Below are 18,123 nucleotides of genomic sequence, written 5' to 3'. Positions count from 1 at the left end.
CTTGTGAGAGCTCAGAGGTAATCCACACATTTTGCTCAATCAATGCGTGTTCATTATCCTCACGCTCCTGTAATTTGCGTCTGAGATCAGCCATCTCATCTTGAAGATCCTGATTTTGCTAAGCTGATGTGAAGGATGTATTAGCAGAAGTCTTGTTTGGGAAGAAAACTGAAGCCTGTGATCCAAGATCGTACACCCTTCTTTTTTTCTCTCCACCTACTGCCTCAAAGTATAACTGAGTCTCATCAATGCGGGATGTCTGACTACTGTCATTATCTGTCTGTGATGCTTGCTCTTTCAAAGTTAGAAAGCGGTCCTTCAAAAAAAATACCATGTGATATAACAGTATAAACTACAAATCAAATAATTTACTATAAATTTATTTAATTTCTCACATGAATGACCCTTGAGCGTGCATCAACAAACTCTGAGGTACCCTTCTTCTTATGCGTAGCCTCAAATAACTCATGAGGTAGAGGATCTCTACCTAGTCTTTCGCGCTGCAAGTAAAATATAAATAGTAATAACATGTTTCAATATAAATTCACAATAAATTGGATAAAATTTAAAGTATTTGAAAAAATTTAAGTGAGAATGAATATTACATACCATCTGTTGTTGATGCCTATACTGAGATATGGATCCTCCACAATGTCTTGATGGGCCAGCGCCTTGCCCACCTGTTTCACTCTTTCTGTTATTTGAGAATTTTTTGCATTTCTCTTTATACTCAGTTGCTCCCCAAGCGGATTGCCATGCATCCATTACTCCCTCTGTCAGTGATAGTCTCTTCTCCTTCCCATTCCTTACGCTACACATAAGGCTACGATACCGCTTGGCAGCTTTCTTCCTCCAAGCTATCTTCATAAGCTGTTCTATTGCCTCCTCCCATAAGAAGTGTTTCTGTAATTACTCACATTTAGCTACAAATAATGCACAGTAAAAATTATCATATGTATTGTAAAATTTGTATTACCTTAAATTCTTGCCAATAGAATTCTTTAACCTCTTCTGGTACATTTTTCCAACAAAAGCCATCTGCTACTAACTTTTCCTTGAAGATCAAGGTAATCCGCCTAGCAATCGGATCAGAAGGCTGCATGCTGTAAAAGAATAATTGACAAAAAAATTATTTTGAAATAAGCATAAAAATTAAATGCATAGTTAAAAATACTTATAAATTTTACTCACACTGAGTTTACTAAGGAAATATGTGGTCTGAGCCCTGTAGGTCCACAACTACCAGAAGCAGATGCAGATGCAGATGCAGATGTAGCCGTAGATGCAATAGGTGGCAAACCTATGGGAGCTGAGGCAGTAGCAAATGTGTGCACTGTAGCAGGAGTGGATGATGCAGCATCCGGTGTGGATCTCTCACCCTGGTCTGGTCTAGGAATCAAAGCAGTGTGTTGTACCAAATCTTGATTGACATTTTCTGATTCAGTTGTGTGGACACTACCCCTGCCATGGTCTCCTCGATCCCGTGATGAAGATCCACGTCCTCGTCCTCTCATCCTGTACAAATTTACATTAAAAAAATCATATGTAGTTAACATATTTAATAACCAAAAGTAAAAATAGATATCAATTATGTTATACCTTCTATTCACTATCAATTATGTTATACCTTCTATTCACTATCTATATCTAAGTCATCATTATCATCATCATCATCATCATCATCTGTTTCTGTTGCTATTATAGTTTCATCTTCATCATTTTCTTCACCATCATCAATTTCAATAATATCCCCAGTTGGATCCTTTAATTATTGTGTTGAATCATCAATTTCTCTAATTATGGCAGTGCGTTCCATTTCATCTTGTTGAAATGGTTCATCAGCAGGTTGTGTATTTTCTTGTGTTGGAAGTTGAATTACAGAACGTGCTTTGACTTTTATAGCAGCCCACCATTCAATTTTATCTCGCTTTAGGCTAGGATACGGAGTATATATCACTTGTATTGCTTGTACTCCCATCACAAAAGGCTCATATCTATTAAAAGATCGTTTATGATTTACATTGACAAGTTTATATTTACTATGGATCTTTGTGCCTACATTTGGAGTGGGGTCAAACCAATTGCATTTGAAAAGTACAACTCGCTTGATTGAAAGACCTGGATACTCCAAACATATAACTTCAAGCAATTGTCCATAGTAATCGCTTTTTTCGCTGCTGTAATTTGATCCCTTAATACACACCCCACTGTTCATAGTTGTTCTACTTGCACAGTATGACTTCGATTGAAACTTATATCCATTCACCATATATCCATTGTATAATGTCACACTTCGTAATGGACCCATTGCAAGCGATATGATAAACTTGTTGGATATGTTACTGCACGAATCATGAGCAAAATTGTTGAACCATATAGAGAATTCACTCTCCAATTTGATGTCAATCTGAGAATCATTGACCAATGGATCATTTGAGCGCAATTAATTAATGTAAATGCTGGAAAAACCTCAACTCCATTACAAAAAGTAATTTAAGAACATAATATATAAATTACTTATTTACGATAACTTACTCAATATAGGGTTTCACTTTTGGACAAATTAATAATATATACACTTGTGCTGCTTTATACTCATCCTCCATAAGATATCTGGTTATCCCTTTTCCTATTGGTCGACCGGGCTGCATGAAGATTGATAGATTGCCTTCATAATTTTCATTACTTTCTGAAATATCAACATTCCTTGGCACTTTTCGATGTCTAGTTTGGACATACGATTCAAAGTAATGTGCACAAAATGAAGTTGCTTCTTCTACTAGGTACGCATTACATATTGATCCCTCGACTCTAGCTTTATTTCTGACATTATTCTTAAGCCGTCGCAGATATCTATAAAATATATGACCAACATTAGTAAACATTATTAAATAACTTAATTAAAGTGAAGTTAAAAGAACTTACCGTTCAAAAGGATACATCCATTGATATTGCACTGGACCTGACAGCCATGCTTCATATGCTAGATGGACAGGGAGGTGTTCCATACAATCAAAGAAGCTTGGAGGGAAAACACACTCAAGCTTGCATATGATTAAAGGAATTTCACCATGCAACCGCAACATATCACTCTCACTTATAGTGGTAGATGTTAATTCCTTAAAAAAATTACTCAACTCTGTTAAGGGCTGCCACACATTTGACGGAAGCAACTCACAAAATGCAATTGGCATAATCCACTGTATGAAGACATGACAATCATGACTCTTCATCCCAAACATCTTCAGCTTCTTCATATCAATACATCGCCCCATATTAGAAACATATCCATCGGAAAACTTTAGATTTTTCAGCCAATCACATAACACTTGCTTACTTTGCTTATCTAGAGTATAACAAGCTTTTGGATATCTCCCAGTGACTTGATCCATTTCCAACTCTGGCCGATTGCATATCACATTTAGGTCTGCCCTTGACTTAGCATTATCCTTTGTCTTTCCCTCAACACTCATTATAGTGTTGATTATATTTTCAAAGAAAATTTTCTCAATGTGCATTACATCAAGATTGTGCCGAATCAAATTACTTTTCCAATCCCAAAAGATACTTCTTTTTCTCCAACCGCATTGCTTTGATAGACGGGAATTTATTTCAAATGCATCTTCATCTATAACTCTCTTAAACCCCAATTCGTCAATCTGTTTCAGTACTTCTTCACCAGAAATTGGTGGTTTAGCTTTCTTAGTAACAGATACATTCTTCCTAAAAGCTGTTTTGTTTCTTCTAAAAGAATGGCTAGGAGGTAAAAATTTACGATGATTATCAAACCATGATTGCTTACCTCCTCTTGTCAATGTGAACGCATCACTATCTTCCATGCAATAAGGACAAGCGGTCCGTCCTGTAGTGCTCCATCCAGATAACATAGCATAAGCAGGAAAATCACTTATAGTCCACAGTAAAGAAGCTCGCAAGTTGAAATTTTCTTTATTGAATACATCATATGTTTCAACTCCATTATCCCATAAATCTTTCAGCTCAGTTACTAGGGGTTGTAAATACACATCCAAGTTATCTTTTGGATTTCTAGGCCCTGGGACAAGTATAGTGAGAAACATATACTCACCTTTCATGCATAACCATGGAGGTAAGTTGTATGGTGTCAGTATGACAGGCCATGATGAATATTGCTGACCAGATTGTCTAAAGGGTTGAAAACCATCGGTGCACAGTCCTAAACGGACATTACGTTTCTCAGCATTGAAATGAGGCCAATTGTTATCAAAAACCTTCCATGCATGCGAGTCAGATGGATGATGCATTAAATCATCATCAGTCCCATGATTGGCGTGCCCAAGTCATATCCTTGGTTGTAGCATTAGATGCGTACAACCTTTGTAGTCTAGGTGTGATTGGCATGTAATACATTTTACTATAAGCAACTTGGGTTTTACTAGAGCTCTGACTATCTCGCAATCATTTATACCTCGGATGATCACACACCTTGCACCTGAGTAATTCATTATCCTCACCCCAATAAATCATACAACCATTTAAGCAACTATGAATCTTCTGAATTGGTAATCCCAAGCCTTCAAGTAATTTCTTTGTAGAGTAGAAATTATCAGTAAACAAATTATCAGTAGGTAAAATTTCTTTGATGAATTGGCAAATATTGTCAAAGCAACGTTCAGACAAATGATGTTCAGATTTGATATTCAATATCCTTGCCACAGCTAACAGTTGTGAATGATTTTCACAACCTGGCCACAATTCCTGATTAACAGCGGCCAACATGTCATACAATCTCTGAGTAGATTGATTTGGAGGCTCATTACTAATTGATGGGGAGAAACTAGGTCCTGCTGCATCTACAACTAGTTGTTCATAAGCATTAGAGAATTCACCATGTTGATATTCCACATTGTAAGTGTTGTCAGTCGAATCATTACTTCTCCCATGGACCACATTGTAGTTTTGAATTTCGCCATGCAAATACCATACAGAATAGTCTCTAACAAACCCATATTTCATGAGATGAAACCTAACTGTACTCTCATATTCAAAACTCTGATTTTGGCACTTAAATCGATTACATGGACACCTAATTAATTCTCCATTCAAACAGTCTGGAAACTATTTGGCAGCTGCTATGAATTCATTTAATCCTTCAAGGAATAAAGGATTTAGTAGACCATCTTTTAGTCTTGCATACACCAACCTCTATCAGAATGCATATTGTGCTTATTGTACCTAGAATATATAAAAGTAAATAAAAAATTGGTCAGAACAACATCCTAATCTAAAAAAATTGAAATCAAGATATTAGCTCTATTTAATATCTGAATGACATGAGGTGTAAAAAATTCAAATTAAGATCAAGATGTTAGCTCTATTTAACCTAATTATTAAAATCAAAAGTTTGTAGAGTTTCCTTTGCTGTATACTAATTATAACAATATTATAAATTAAATTCTAGTTTTTGTAGCAATAAATATATATTTATTGCACTAAAAATTATTAGCAAAGAATTAGTATGATTGGCTATTGTTTTATATATGTATCTGTTGACAAAGATACTATGCTTCGTAATTTAGTTTAAAAGAGTCAAAAAAAATCTAAAAAAAAAAATTTTCATTTTATTACTTTTAAAATTTTATTCCATATTATATTAAAAAATGAAGTTATCCATTGTAAATTTATTTTTTTTAAAAAAAGCACATAGCTTTGCCTTATGCTAAAAGATCATGAAACACAATACAAAATAGTTCTCAAGGCAAACAAACCAGCCAATTATGAGCAAATTTGTCTTTGGAACTGAATTTAGCTATAAACTCTGCTGCTTTATTAGCAATGCTATTGATACAAGAGAAACTGATAAAATGAAAGGAGTTAGAAAAGTGTTTTATGGCTAGAACAATGGCCTTAATATCCCAAGGGCAACTTTCTGAACAACCATTCAAAGTAGAAATTAAAATTTCTGAATCAGTTTCTAAGATAATAGATTGAAAGCTCCATTTCATAGGTTAGTGGCCTAGATTCATTGGCTGGAGTAGGCTTAAGACAAAGCTCACATGGTCTTGTCTTCCAAGCTGTAATACCCGGCTAGACCCCGGTATCGGAATTCCTACGTTCCGGCGGATTTTCCGTTGGAAGTCGGGATTCGAGGATGTCGGAGCTTGCCCTCAGGGTATAAGAAAGGTTTTTAAGCTGTTTTTTAAGTGTTTTTATCATGTTTGCATGTTTTGAGTTAAGAAAATTGAGTTTTGAAATGAAAAGGCCAAGGGGACAAAAGCCAGGTTCGGCCGCCGAAGGTGAAGTTCGGCCGCCGAAAGTTGCATGGTTTCGCATGCACGTTAGGCCGCCGAAGGAAGAGTCGGTTGGCCACTACAAAAGCCCTTTTGCCCGAGACTTGAGTGTTAAACACTCTGTTTTTGGGTCAAAGGTAGGTTCAAGCTCTCCTTGGTGTGATTTCTCATGTTTTCCTCAACTCTTGCATGTTTTAACTTGCTTTGAGCTTTGTTTTAGAGATTTGAGCAAAAGGAAGCAAAGTTGAGCACTTGGAGAGTTTGATTGAGTTTTCTCCTATCTCCAAGCTTGGATCATCAATCCTCTAGTTCTTCAAGAGGTAAGCATGGATCCTCACCTCCCCTTATGGTTAAAGCAAGTGTTAGAAGTTTTGGAGAGGTTTATGGCATGTTTTGGGGTATAAGCATGAGTTTGAGCATATGTGGCTCATATGCGTTTTGTTGTTGTTTTTGGGGCTTGAACTAGTTTTTAGGCCTCTATATGCTTGAGTTATGTGATATGTGAGTTGAGAAGTGTTGGTATGCATGTTATGGGTGTTTGATAGGAGTTTGGAGGCTGAGAGCATGAGTTGTGCTCGGATTCTGCCTTTCTGGAGAATCCAGGTTCGGCCGCCGAAGCAAGGTTCGGCCGCCGAAGCAAGGTTCGGCCGCCGAACCCCTTGTGGAGGCAGTTTCGGCTGCCAAACCTTGCCCCCGAAAGCTAGGCTTTTGGGTGAGAAAGGGGCTTTCGGCCGCCGAAAGTGCATGAGTTTCGTCTCTGGACGAGACTTTCGGCCGCCGAAGGTGCCGCCGAACATGCATGAGTTTCGTCTCTGGAGGGAGGTTTCGGCCGCCGAACCAGCCGCCGAAAGTGCCCAGTCCAGCCTTCTTTTGCCCATGTTTCCATGCATGCCTATGATGTTTTAGAGGGGTTTTGGGGAGATAGTAGGAGTTATGTTTAAGTAAGTTTGGTCCTCATTTGAGTCCACCTGTGTAGGTACGGACCCGAGAGACCAAGGAGGCCCACAGAGTTAGAGTTACAGAGACTGCTCAGCAGTTGACAGAGGTGAGTGGAACAGAACTTTCTTTTAAAAGTTAAGAACTGTTTTAGCATGATTCATGCATCATTAATGCCATGTTTATGTAGGATGCTTTGCATTAGTATTCACCAAGTTGATGCATTGCATTATTACTTGTATATGTGGATTGGACCGAGGCGATCTCAATAGCCCATAAGTCTGTCATTATAGTATGTCCTGTGTGAGCTCCTTTGGGGCCGGGCATGTACCTTGGATGAGTCCTGTGAGAGCCCTTATAGGGTCGGGCACCATGAGTAGTTAGTGAAAGACCTGTGTGAGCTCCTTTGGGGGCCGGGCACTGACAGAGGGAGTTTTGGGATCATGTCCAATCCGAGATGTGAAATGTTTGTGCAGTGATGCATCATATGATAGCATGTTTTCAATGTGATGTTTTTATATAGATTCCGCTCACTGGGCTTTAGTAGCTCATCCCTCTCCCTAACCCCATTTTTCAGGGCCTCAGAGAAGAGAAAGAGAAAGAGATAGCAAGGGTAAAAGGCATATGTAATAGTACAGAATAGTGGACATGATAATGATGTACAATACAGAGTTTATGTAATGTAGAGAAATGATGTAATAGTAGGTTATGTACTGAGTTATAGAATTGTGCTTGGCCCTAGTGTATGTTTATCCCTTTGCACATGATCATTTTATGTTTATGTTTTATGAGTGAGATACTGTTGTTATGAGAGCTAGGCTTGGTGCATGGTAGTATTTCTATCTCTGTAGTTACTGTATGGTACCATAGCAGGTATCACTCTTCGAGTGCATACAGACAGAGCATGCATAGCCCAGGCTTAGTTGATGAGAAAAGTTTCAAGAAAAGAAAAGATATTCAAGCAAAGAAAAGATATTCAAGCAAAGAAAAAAAAGAGAAGAGTAAGTAACAGTTTTAAGCTTAAGTATGATCATGTATGGGTTTTAGCAGGTACACAGAGTTGACAGTAGGCTTACTACGGGTCCCGGCGGCCTTAAGCCGATCTGGATCCTAGTGCCGGTGATGGTCCGGTATGCGGGCTGTTACAGATTGGTATCAGAGCATAGGGCCTCTAGAGTACGGTGTGCTGAGCTAAGATGCTCAGGGATTAGAGATATCTCACATCGGAAAGAGGTTGTGTTAGAGGGCAAGCACAATAGGAAGATCATGTCCACTAGGATAGGATGTTGAGTCCTGTCTTGATGTGTAATGCCATGATTTGATGCATGTGCATGTAATGATATGCTATGATATGCTATGCTATGAGTTGAGGGTTCATGTTGTTACATGGATCCTATGATGCTAAAGTTCATGTTATGTTTTCAGAAGCTAAGATGAGAGGAACCCGTCGATCAGCGAGATTGACTGGAGCTCCGCCCGAGAATGAGGGTATGGAAGGGCGTCCCCCTGCTTTGCCAAGAGCTATGTCCCAAAGGGCAGGCAGAGAAAGATCATCAAGGGACCCTAGAAGGTCTTTTGATGAAAGCAGGAGGGAGACAGAACAGAGAAGAAGATCTAGTGATACAAGGGAAGAGATGGATGTGGATCCAAGAAGGGATGGAGGGTTAGGTGTTGGCACTACGGAGGAGGATGTGGGATCATCACAGGGAGGCGGTCAGGCCTCGGGGTATGGTTATCCACCCCACTATCAGCCCTACCCACAGGGCCCAGGATATTCGATGGGAGGTACATCGGATTATCCTAGTTTTCACCCATATCCCACATATATGCCTTATCCACCGTATTACCCCCCATATCCACCATATCCCATGTATCCACCCTCACCTTTTTACCCCAGTCCAGCATACTCTACACCAGAAAGTTCTGCACCTCCCCCACCACCACCAGTGGTACAACCAGAAGCCCCAGTTATCCAAACACCTCAACCTGGCCCATCTGTTAGGAGCAAGGTAAAGATGACTGATTACCTAAAGTTAGATGCTCCTAAGTATCAATCAGGAGATGATCCGTTTGAGTACATTAAAGCAGTCAAGATGATAGCAGATGAGCTAGGGGCAGATGATACCAGAGCCATTCAGATGGCAGGGTTCACTTTAAAATGTAAGAAGGCGAAGGAATGGTTTGGCGTCTATGTGGACCCTAGGTTGGATAACATGTCTTGGGAGGAGTTTGCTAATGAGTTTGCCGGATGGGCATTCCCAGATAGTTCGAAAGAGCTAAAGATGATAGAGTTTGAGCAGCTCAAGCAGTCAGAAGATATGAGTATTGATGAGTTTACTGACAGGTTTCTGGAGTTGCTGCGGTATGCAGGACAGGCCTATGACACGGAACAGAAAAAGGCTAGGAGGTATGCTATGAAACTGCATTCCAGGTATTCCTCTTTGATCCATGCAGCCGAGAGGGAGAGTTTCCACACCGTGGTGGATTTAGCATGGAGGATGGAGGCTAGTGCCATTATACAGGGTACAGTGAAACAGCAGCCGGCACAGTCTTCAGGTTCTAAGACCCCCGGTAGGGGTAAGTCAGATCCCTCTTCACAGGGTGCAGCAACTTCCAGTGGTAAGAAGTGGAGTGGTTCCACGCAGAAGTCGAGGAAGAATAAGTTCTGGAATAAGATTAAAGCAGGTCTGGGATTTGGCAGTGGCATGAGTTCAGGCTCAGAGGTTCCAGTGTGTGGTAGGTGCGGTAAAGCGCACAGAGGAGTTTGTCGTTTGGGGATTACAGGATGTTACAGGTGCGGCCAGGAGGGACACATGGCTCGTGAGTGCCCTCAGGCATCTTTCACGGCACCATCCCAGCAGACAGCTCCAGCTAGCATGCCACAGCCACCAGTTTCAGGTATGACGCAGGGCAGAGGCAGAGGGAGAGGGTCAGCCTCTTCATCTGCAGGTCCCAGAGGTGGAGGTCCGTCAGCTCCGGCGCGGATTTTCACGATGACACAGCAGGAGGCAAACACTTCTAACACCGTGGTGTCAGGTAACCTTCTCATTGGGTGTTCTGAGGTGTATGCTTTGTTAGACCCTGGTGCTTCACATTCCTTTGTTGCTCCCAGAGCCATAGAGAGAGTGGGTTTGATGACGTCTGGGTTAGAGTGTCCCCTATGGGTCAGTGGCCCTAAGTGTGATCCATCGTTGGCAGAGACAGTCTGTCGACATAGTCCAGTGTTTTTAGATGGTAGATGCCTTCCAGCTGACCTTGTGGTTCTAGAGTTGACAGATTTTGACGTCATTCTAGGGATGGATTGGCTATCTGCATATGGTGCTACCTTGGACTGCAGAGACAAGGTAGTTAAGTTCAGAGATGAGGATGGATCTGAGTTTGTCTTCAGAGGAGACAGGAGGGGCACGCCTAGAGGTCTGATATCAGCCCTACAGGCTCGTAGGTTGCTCAGGAGGGGATGTCAGGGGTATCTAGCTCATGTGAGAGAGCTAGACAGCCAGGTTAGGGACCCCAGTTCAGTGCCCGTAGTCAGAGAGTTCCCAGATGTGTTTCCAGATGAGCTTCCAGGACTACCACCTGATAGGGAAATAGAGTTCGAGATAGAGTTAGTGCCTGGTACCAGACCGATCTCTATTCCTCCCTACAGGATGGCACCAGCAGAGCTAAAAGAGTTGAAAGAGCAGCTACAGGAGTTGGTAGATAAGGGTTTCATCCGTCCAAGTACCTCACCCTGGGGTGCTCCAGTACTGTTTGTCAAGAAAAAGGATGGATCCCTTAGACTTTGTATCGACTACAGGCAGTTGAACAAAGTCACTACCAAGAATAAGTATCCTCTACCCAGGATCGATGATCTATTCGACCAGCTAGCAGGAGCAGGTTGTTTTTCTAAGATAGATCTGAGATCGGGCTATCATCAGCTGAGAATCAGGGAAGAGGATGTACCTAAGACAGCTTTCAGGACCAGATATGGGCATTATGAGTTCTTAGTGATGCCGTTCGGGTTGACTAACGCCCCTGCAGCATTCATGGATCTCATGAACCGAGTTTTCAGAGAGTACCTGGATCACTTTGTTATTGTCTTCATAGATGATATCTTGGTGTATTCCAGGAATGCAGAGGAGCATGCCCATCATCTGAGGATAGTCCTGCAGACCTTGAGAGAGCATGGTTTATATGCCAAGTTCTCCAAGTGTGAGTTCTGGCTAAGGAGCATTTCATTCTTGGGGCATGTAGTGTCAGATCAAGGTATAGCAGTGGACCCCAAGAAGATAGAAGCTGTAGCCAATTGGCCTAGACCCACCACAGTGACAGAGGTCAAGAGTTTCTTGGGTTTGGCAGGCTACTACAGGAGGTTCGTTCAGGACTTCTCTAAGATAGCGGCTCCTATGACCAGATTAACCAGAAAGAACCAGAGATTCACATGGTCTGACCAATGTGAAGAGAGCTTTGAAGAGTTAAAGAGAAGATTAACTTCAGCACCGGTGTTAGCTCTGCCTACTACTGATGACGACTTCACTGTGTTCTGTGATGCGTCCCGAGTGGGATTAGGTTGTGTGTTAATGCAGAATGACAGAGTAATAGCTTATGCTTCTAGACAGCTGAAGAAGCACGAGCTGAACTATCCAACACACGATCTTGAGATGGCAGCTGTTATCTTTGCACTCAAGATGTGGAGGCATTACCTCTATGGGGTGAAATGTGAGATCTTTACAGATCATAAGAGCCTACAGCACATCCTGAGTCAGAGGGAGTTAAATTTGAGGCAGAGACGGTGGGTGGAATTGCTTAGTGATTATGATTGCAAGATCCAGTATCATCCGGGAAAGGCAAATGTGGTAGCCGATGCCTTGAGCCGGAAATCATTAGGCAGTTTATCCCACATTACAGCAGAAAGGAGGCCGGTGGTGAAGGACTTCTACAGGTTAGTTGAGGAAGGGCTACAGTTAGAGTTAACTGGTACAGGTGCTTTGATTGCACAGATGAAAGTTACACCCGTGTTTCTGGAGCAGGTGGCTCAGAAACAACATGAGGATCCAGAGTTGGTCAAGATTGCCAGGACTGTTCAGTCAGGCAAGAGCGAAGAGTTCAGATTCGATGACCAAGGGATTCTCCGCTACGGGCATAGACTATGTGTACCAGACGACATCAGTTTGAAAGGAGACATTATGAGGGAAGCTCATAATGCGAGATATAGCATTCACCCTGGAGCCACCAAGATGTATCAAGATCTGAAGCGAGTGTATTGGTGGCCAGCAATGAAGAGAGAAGTGGCACAGTTTGTGTCAGCCTGCGAGATATGTCAAAGGGTGAAGCTAGAGCACCAGAAGCCGGCTGGAATGCTTAACCCACTGCCGATTCCAGAATGGAAATGGGAGAACATAGCCATGGATTTTGTAGTGGGGTTACCGGCGACGTCCAACAGACTAGACTCCATATGGGTGATTGTGGATAGACTAACTAAATCTGCTCACTTCATTCCTGTCAGGAGTGGCTACTCTGTGGACAAGTTAGCGCAGGTATATGTTGAGGAAGTTGTGAGGTTACATGGGGCTCCTGTTTCTATAGTGTCTGATAGAGGACCCCAGTTTACCTCCCGGTTTTGGCGAAGTCTGCAAGAGGCTATGGGCACAAGATTAGACTTCAGCACTGCTTTCCATCCACAGACTGACGGACAGTCAGAGAGGACCATCCAGACCATAGAAGATATGCTTCGAATGTGTGTGCTAGATTTTGGCGGATCTTGGAGGCAGCATCTACCGTTAGTGGAGTTTGCCTACAACAATAGTCATCATGCTAGCATAGGGATGGCCCCATATGAAGCTCTGTATGGGAGGAAGTGCAGGTCACCAGTTTGTTGGGAAGAGGTTGGAGAAAGGTCCCTAGCAGGGCCTGAGTTAGTCGAGATCACGAACAGGGTGGTGCCCATCATCAGAGAGAGGCTCAAGACTGCTGTTAGTCGGCAGAAGAGCTATGCAGACGTTCGCAGAAAGCACATAGAGTTTGAGGAGGGGGATCTGGTCTTGTTGAAGGTGTCTCCAATGAAAGGGGTGGTTCGTTTTGGGAGGAAAGGTAAGCTGGCTCCACGGTACATTGGACCTTTTGAGATTTTGCAGAAGGTCGGAAATGTGTCGTATAAGCTTGATTTGCCTATGTCTATGGAAAGAATCCATCCAGTCTTCCATGTTTCGATGCTAAGGAAGTTTGTGTCAGATCCGAGTAAGGTTCTCAGCGAACCAGATGTGGAGATCCTAGGTGATCTCACGTATGTCGAACAACCAGTGCGGATCATTGACACCCAGATCAGAAAGCTAAGGAACAAGGAGATCCCGATGGTGAAAGTCCTCTGGAACCACCATAACATAGAAGAGTGCACCTGGGAGACACGGGAGTCTATGCTCCAACAGTACCCCCATCTCTTTTGAGGTTAGTGTTAGCTTCTTTTGTTCTTTATGTGCTTTATGTTATGTTTTTACTCTGTTTTGAGTTAGAGAGGAACATTCGGGGACGAATGTTCTTAAGGAGGGGAGAATGTAATACCCGGCTAGACCCCGGTATCGGAATTCCTACGTTCCGGCGGATTTTCCGTTGGAAGTCGGGATTCGAGGATGTCGGAGCTTGCCCTCAGGGTATAAGAAAGGTTTTTAAGCTGTTTTTTAAGTGTTTTTATCATGTTTGCATGTTTTGAGTTAAGAAAATTGAGTTTTGAAATGAAAAGGCCAAGGGGACAAAAGCCAGGTTCGGCCGCCGAAGGTGAAGTTCGGCCGCCGAAAGTTGCATGGTTTCGCATGCACGTTAGGCCGCCGAAGGAAGAGTCGGTTGGCCACTACAAAAGCCCTTTTGCCCGAGACTTGAGTGTTAAACACTCTGTTTTTGGGTCAAAGGTAGGTTCAAGCTCTCCTTGGTGTGATTTCTCATGTTTTCCTCAACTCTTGCATGTTTTAACTTGCTTTGAGCTTTGTTTTAGAGATTTGAGCAAAAGGAAGCAAAGTTGAGCACTTGGAGAGTTTGATTGAGTTTTCTCCTATCTCCAAGCTTGGATCATCAATCCTCTAGTTCTTCAAGAGGTAAGCATGGATCCTCACCTCCCCTTATGGTTAAAGCAAGTGTTAGAAGTTTTGGAGAGGTTTATGGCATGTTTTGGGGTATAAGCATGAGTTTGAGCATATGTGGCTCATATGCGTTTTGTTGTTGTTTTTGGGGCTTGAACTAGTTTTTAGGCCTCTATATGCTTGAGTTATGTGATATGTGAGTTGAGAAGTGTTGGTATGCATGTTATGGGTGTTTGATAGGAGTTTGGAGGCTGAGAGCATGAGTTGTGCTCGGATTCTGCCTTTCTGGAGAATCCAGGTTCGGCCGCCGAAGCAAGGTTCGGCCGCCGAACCCCTTGTGGAGGCAGTTTCGGCTGCCAAACCTTGCCCCCGAAAGCTAGGCTTTTGGGTGAGAAAGGGGCTTTCGGCCGCCGAAAGAGGGAGTTCGGCCGCCGAAAGTGCATGAGTTTCGTCTCTGGACGAGACTTTCGGCCGCCGAAGGTGCCGCCGAACATGCATGAGTTTCGTCTCTGGAGGGAGGTTTCGGCCGCCGAACCAGCCGCCGAAAGTGCCCAGTCCAGCCTTCTTTTGCCCATGTTTCCATGCATGCCTATGATGTTTTAGAGGGGTTTTGGGGAGATAGTAGGAGTTATGTTTAAGTAAGTTTGGTCCTCATTTGAGTCCACCTGTGTAGGTACGGACCCGAGAGACCAAGGAGGCCCACAGAGTTAGAGTTACAGAGACTGCTCAGCAGTTGACAGAGGTGAGTGGAACAGAACTTTCTTTTAAAAGTTAAGAACTGTTTTAGCATGATTCATGCATCATTAATGCCATGTTTATGTAGGATGCTTTGCATTAGTATTCACCAAGTTGATGCATTGCATTATTACTTGTATATGTGGATTGGACCGAGGCGATCTCAATAGCCCATAAGTCTGTCATTATAGTATGTCCTGTGTGAGCTCCTTTGGGGCCGGGCATGTACCTTGGATGAGTCCTGTGAGAGCCCTTATAGGGTCGGGCACCATGAGTAGTTAGTGAAAGACCTGTGTGAGCTCCTTTGGGGGCCGGGCACTGACAGAGGGAGTTTTGGGATCATGTCCAATCCGAGATGTGAAATGTTTGTGCAGTGATGCATCATATGATAGCATGTTTTCAATGTGATGTTTTTATATAGATTCCGCTCACTGGGCTTTAGTAGCTCATCCCTCTCCCTAACCCCATTTTTCAGGGCCTCAGAGAAGAGAAAGAGAAAGAGATAGCAAGGGTAAAAGGCATATGTAATAGTACAGAATAGTGGACATGATAATGATGTACAATACAGAGTTTATGTAATGTAGAGAAATGATGTAATAGTAGGTTATGTACTGAGTTATAGAATTGTGCTTGGCCCTAGTGTATGTTTATCCCTTTGCACATGATCATTTTATGTTTATGTTTTATGAGTGAGATACTGTTGTTATGAGAGCTAGGCTTGGTGCATGGTAGTATTTCTATCTCTGTAGTTACTGTATGGTACCATAGCAGGTATCACTCTTCGAGTGCATACAGACAGAGCATGCATAGCCCAGGCTTAGTTGATGAGAAAAGTTTCAAGAAAAGAAAAGATATTCAAGCAAAGAAAAAAAAGAGAAGAGTAAGTAACAGTTTTAAGCTTAAGTATGATCATGTATGGGTTTTAGCAGGTACACAGAGTTGACAGTAGGCTTACTACGGGTCCCGGCGGCCTTAAGCCGATCTGGATCCTAGTGCCGGTGATGGTCCGGTATGCGGGCTGTTACACAAGCAATGGGTTGTAGTAAATTTTTTGCTTCATTGTGTTGTTGGACAATAGGCCTACATGCACAACTAGTGAGAAGAGCCAATGGAGGACCATCAAAAGATTGGAAATAGAGATATAGATACTCGACAATGATTTAGATGCAACAAAGAACAAGTACCACTTGGATACTGGACATGCTTAAGACAATACATTGTGGGAATGCTTTCAAAGGAAGAGGAAGAAACAGACACGAAGTAGAGCCTAACATTCAAAGAAAATGCCTGATTTGTTTGTGATCCATCACATATAGATAAACTGATTTGTGAAAAAAAAAAGGAGAAATCTGAGTTGATACAGGTAGAAAAGGGATTATTTTTGGGGTCTGCTTGGGACTTGGTCCATGAGGATATCACATGGTCTGGTCTCCCAATCACTGCGCTATAGGGGACCTAAGGATGAGCAACAGAGATCAACATCAAGCCCTACAGCTGCAGGGACAAACCAATGCAGGAGAAACTAAAGATTGGAGATGAACAGTAAATTAATGCTGATATAGATGCTCAATTGTGTGAACCCTCCTAGATTGGAACATATTTTGTAGGTCAGGGAGACACTTGGGACATCTGATTCAGTTTCTTGTGCATACATATATAATGAAGGGAAGACATGAAGTATTTTATAATTTCAGGAGGAGAAAACGACTCAAAATTTTCAAAACATTTGTAAGTTAGGAACAAATGAAATCCTGAAACTAAGGACTAGTACTTGGTTTTGGAGCAGTTAGACAGTTGAAGTTCATAGGACTAACCATTGTTATTTCTTAACCCCTGAGATTGGTGCAACCCCACATGCCTTTTTTGACCTATTAAATCTCAGAAAATCAAGTTACTTCCTACAATGAAAAGTTAGAAATGGGAGTGCTAAACGATATCTGTTCTGTAGTTTTAGAAAGAGTAAGAATGTTGTAAAACAGTAAGCCTAAAGCTTAGGCATCTGTTAACTCAAGAATTGTCTTCCACAAAATTGTTAACTCAAGAATTATTGTTCAAGAAAAGTTTAATTTATCATTTTTGAACTTCAGAACAGTAAAGGCTTAACGCAGACAACAAATCCAGAATAACAAGAATTGCCATTCAGCTCTATTAGGCACCAAGTCAGCAGCAATATCCTAAGCTTGTAAATCTTTTGATATCACTTCTTCCACGTCAATTTGTTTTTCTCATTTTGTTACTGGTTTCCAAATCAAGGGAACAGATAACAATTCCAGAATAGAATAGATAATCATAAATCCAGAGAAGAACATAACATACAAATCGTAGGGGAATCAATCCAGAATAACAAATCCAAAACACGAGCAGATCTTGTTTTTTTTTTTGGGGGGAAATCCAAAACAAAGTAGAATAACAAATCCAAAACACGAGCATAATAACAAATCCAAAATAACAAAAGTAAATCTTAAAGAATGAAAATAGAGTACCTGGAGAATGGAAAATGCAGATCTTGAAGAAGAGATTAATAAACGAGCAGTAGATGCGATGTACTGACGGGAGGGGAGGGACGACAACAGTGCCTTCAGGAGGGAAGCTGGGATGTACCGACGATGATGGAGGGAAGCTGGGATGTACCGACGATGATAGAGAAGCTAGGATGTACCGATGACGATGATAAATTTGGGTGATGTACCGACGACGATCAATTTGGGCAACGATGTCAATGGGTCCAAGAGGGAAGCTGAGATTGATGGGGAGAGAATCAGGGATTTTGGGGAGAGAATTAGGGATTTTGTTAATGAAACCTCAGAAATGTGAATAACGGGAGGGAGAGAGGGAAATCCTCAAATTAGTAATTTTAGGTTAGTAACGGATCTAATCCATTACTAACTGATAAGTTAGCAACAGATATTACAATCCGTTACTAAAATACGTAAACAAATTGCATTTCAGTAACGGATTTGGATATCCGTTACTATACAATGAAAATCAAAACCATTTAGTAACGGATTAGTATCCGTTATAAAAATTAGTAACAAATTAGTAACGGATTTAGTAATCCGTTACTAATTTATTTCCTACACTAATATCCGTAACTAATCCATTATTATTTAGAAACCGATATTATCCATTACTGA

The 18,123-nt window shown here is 41.8% G+C and overlaps 1 protein-coding gene across 1 annotated transcript; it reads right to left on the bottom strand.

Moving 5' to 3' along the window:
* Positions 1-875: 875 nt before the first annotated feature.
* Positions 876-1,514, bottom strand: LOC110623285. The gene is made up of 3 exons (XM_043960176.1): positions 1,192-1,514; positions 977-1,103; positions 876-923 (listed from the first exon to the last, which is right to left on the bottom strand). The coding sequence occupies exons 1-3, from the start codon at positions 1,512-1,514 to the stop codon at positions 876-878; spliced, it is 498 nt and encodes a 165-aa protein (XP_043816111.1).
* Between the last annotated feature and the right edge of the window lie 16,609 nt (positions 1,515-18,123).

This window comes from Manihot esculenta, chromosome 9 (genome assembly GCF_001659605.2).
Source record: "Manihot esculenta cultivar AM560-2 chromosome 9, M.esculenta_v8, whole genome shotgun sequence".
NCBI lineage: Eukaryota > Viridiplantae > Streptophyta > Magnoliopsida > Malpighiales > Euphorbiaceae > Manihot > Manihot esculenta.
This window is presented reverse-complemented; position numbering and strand designations above follow the sequence as displayed.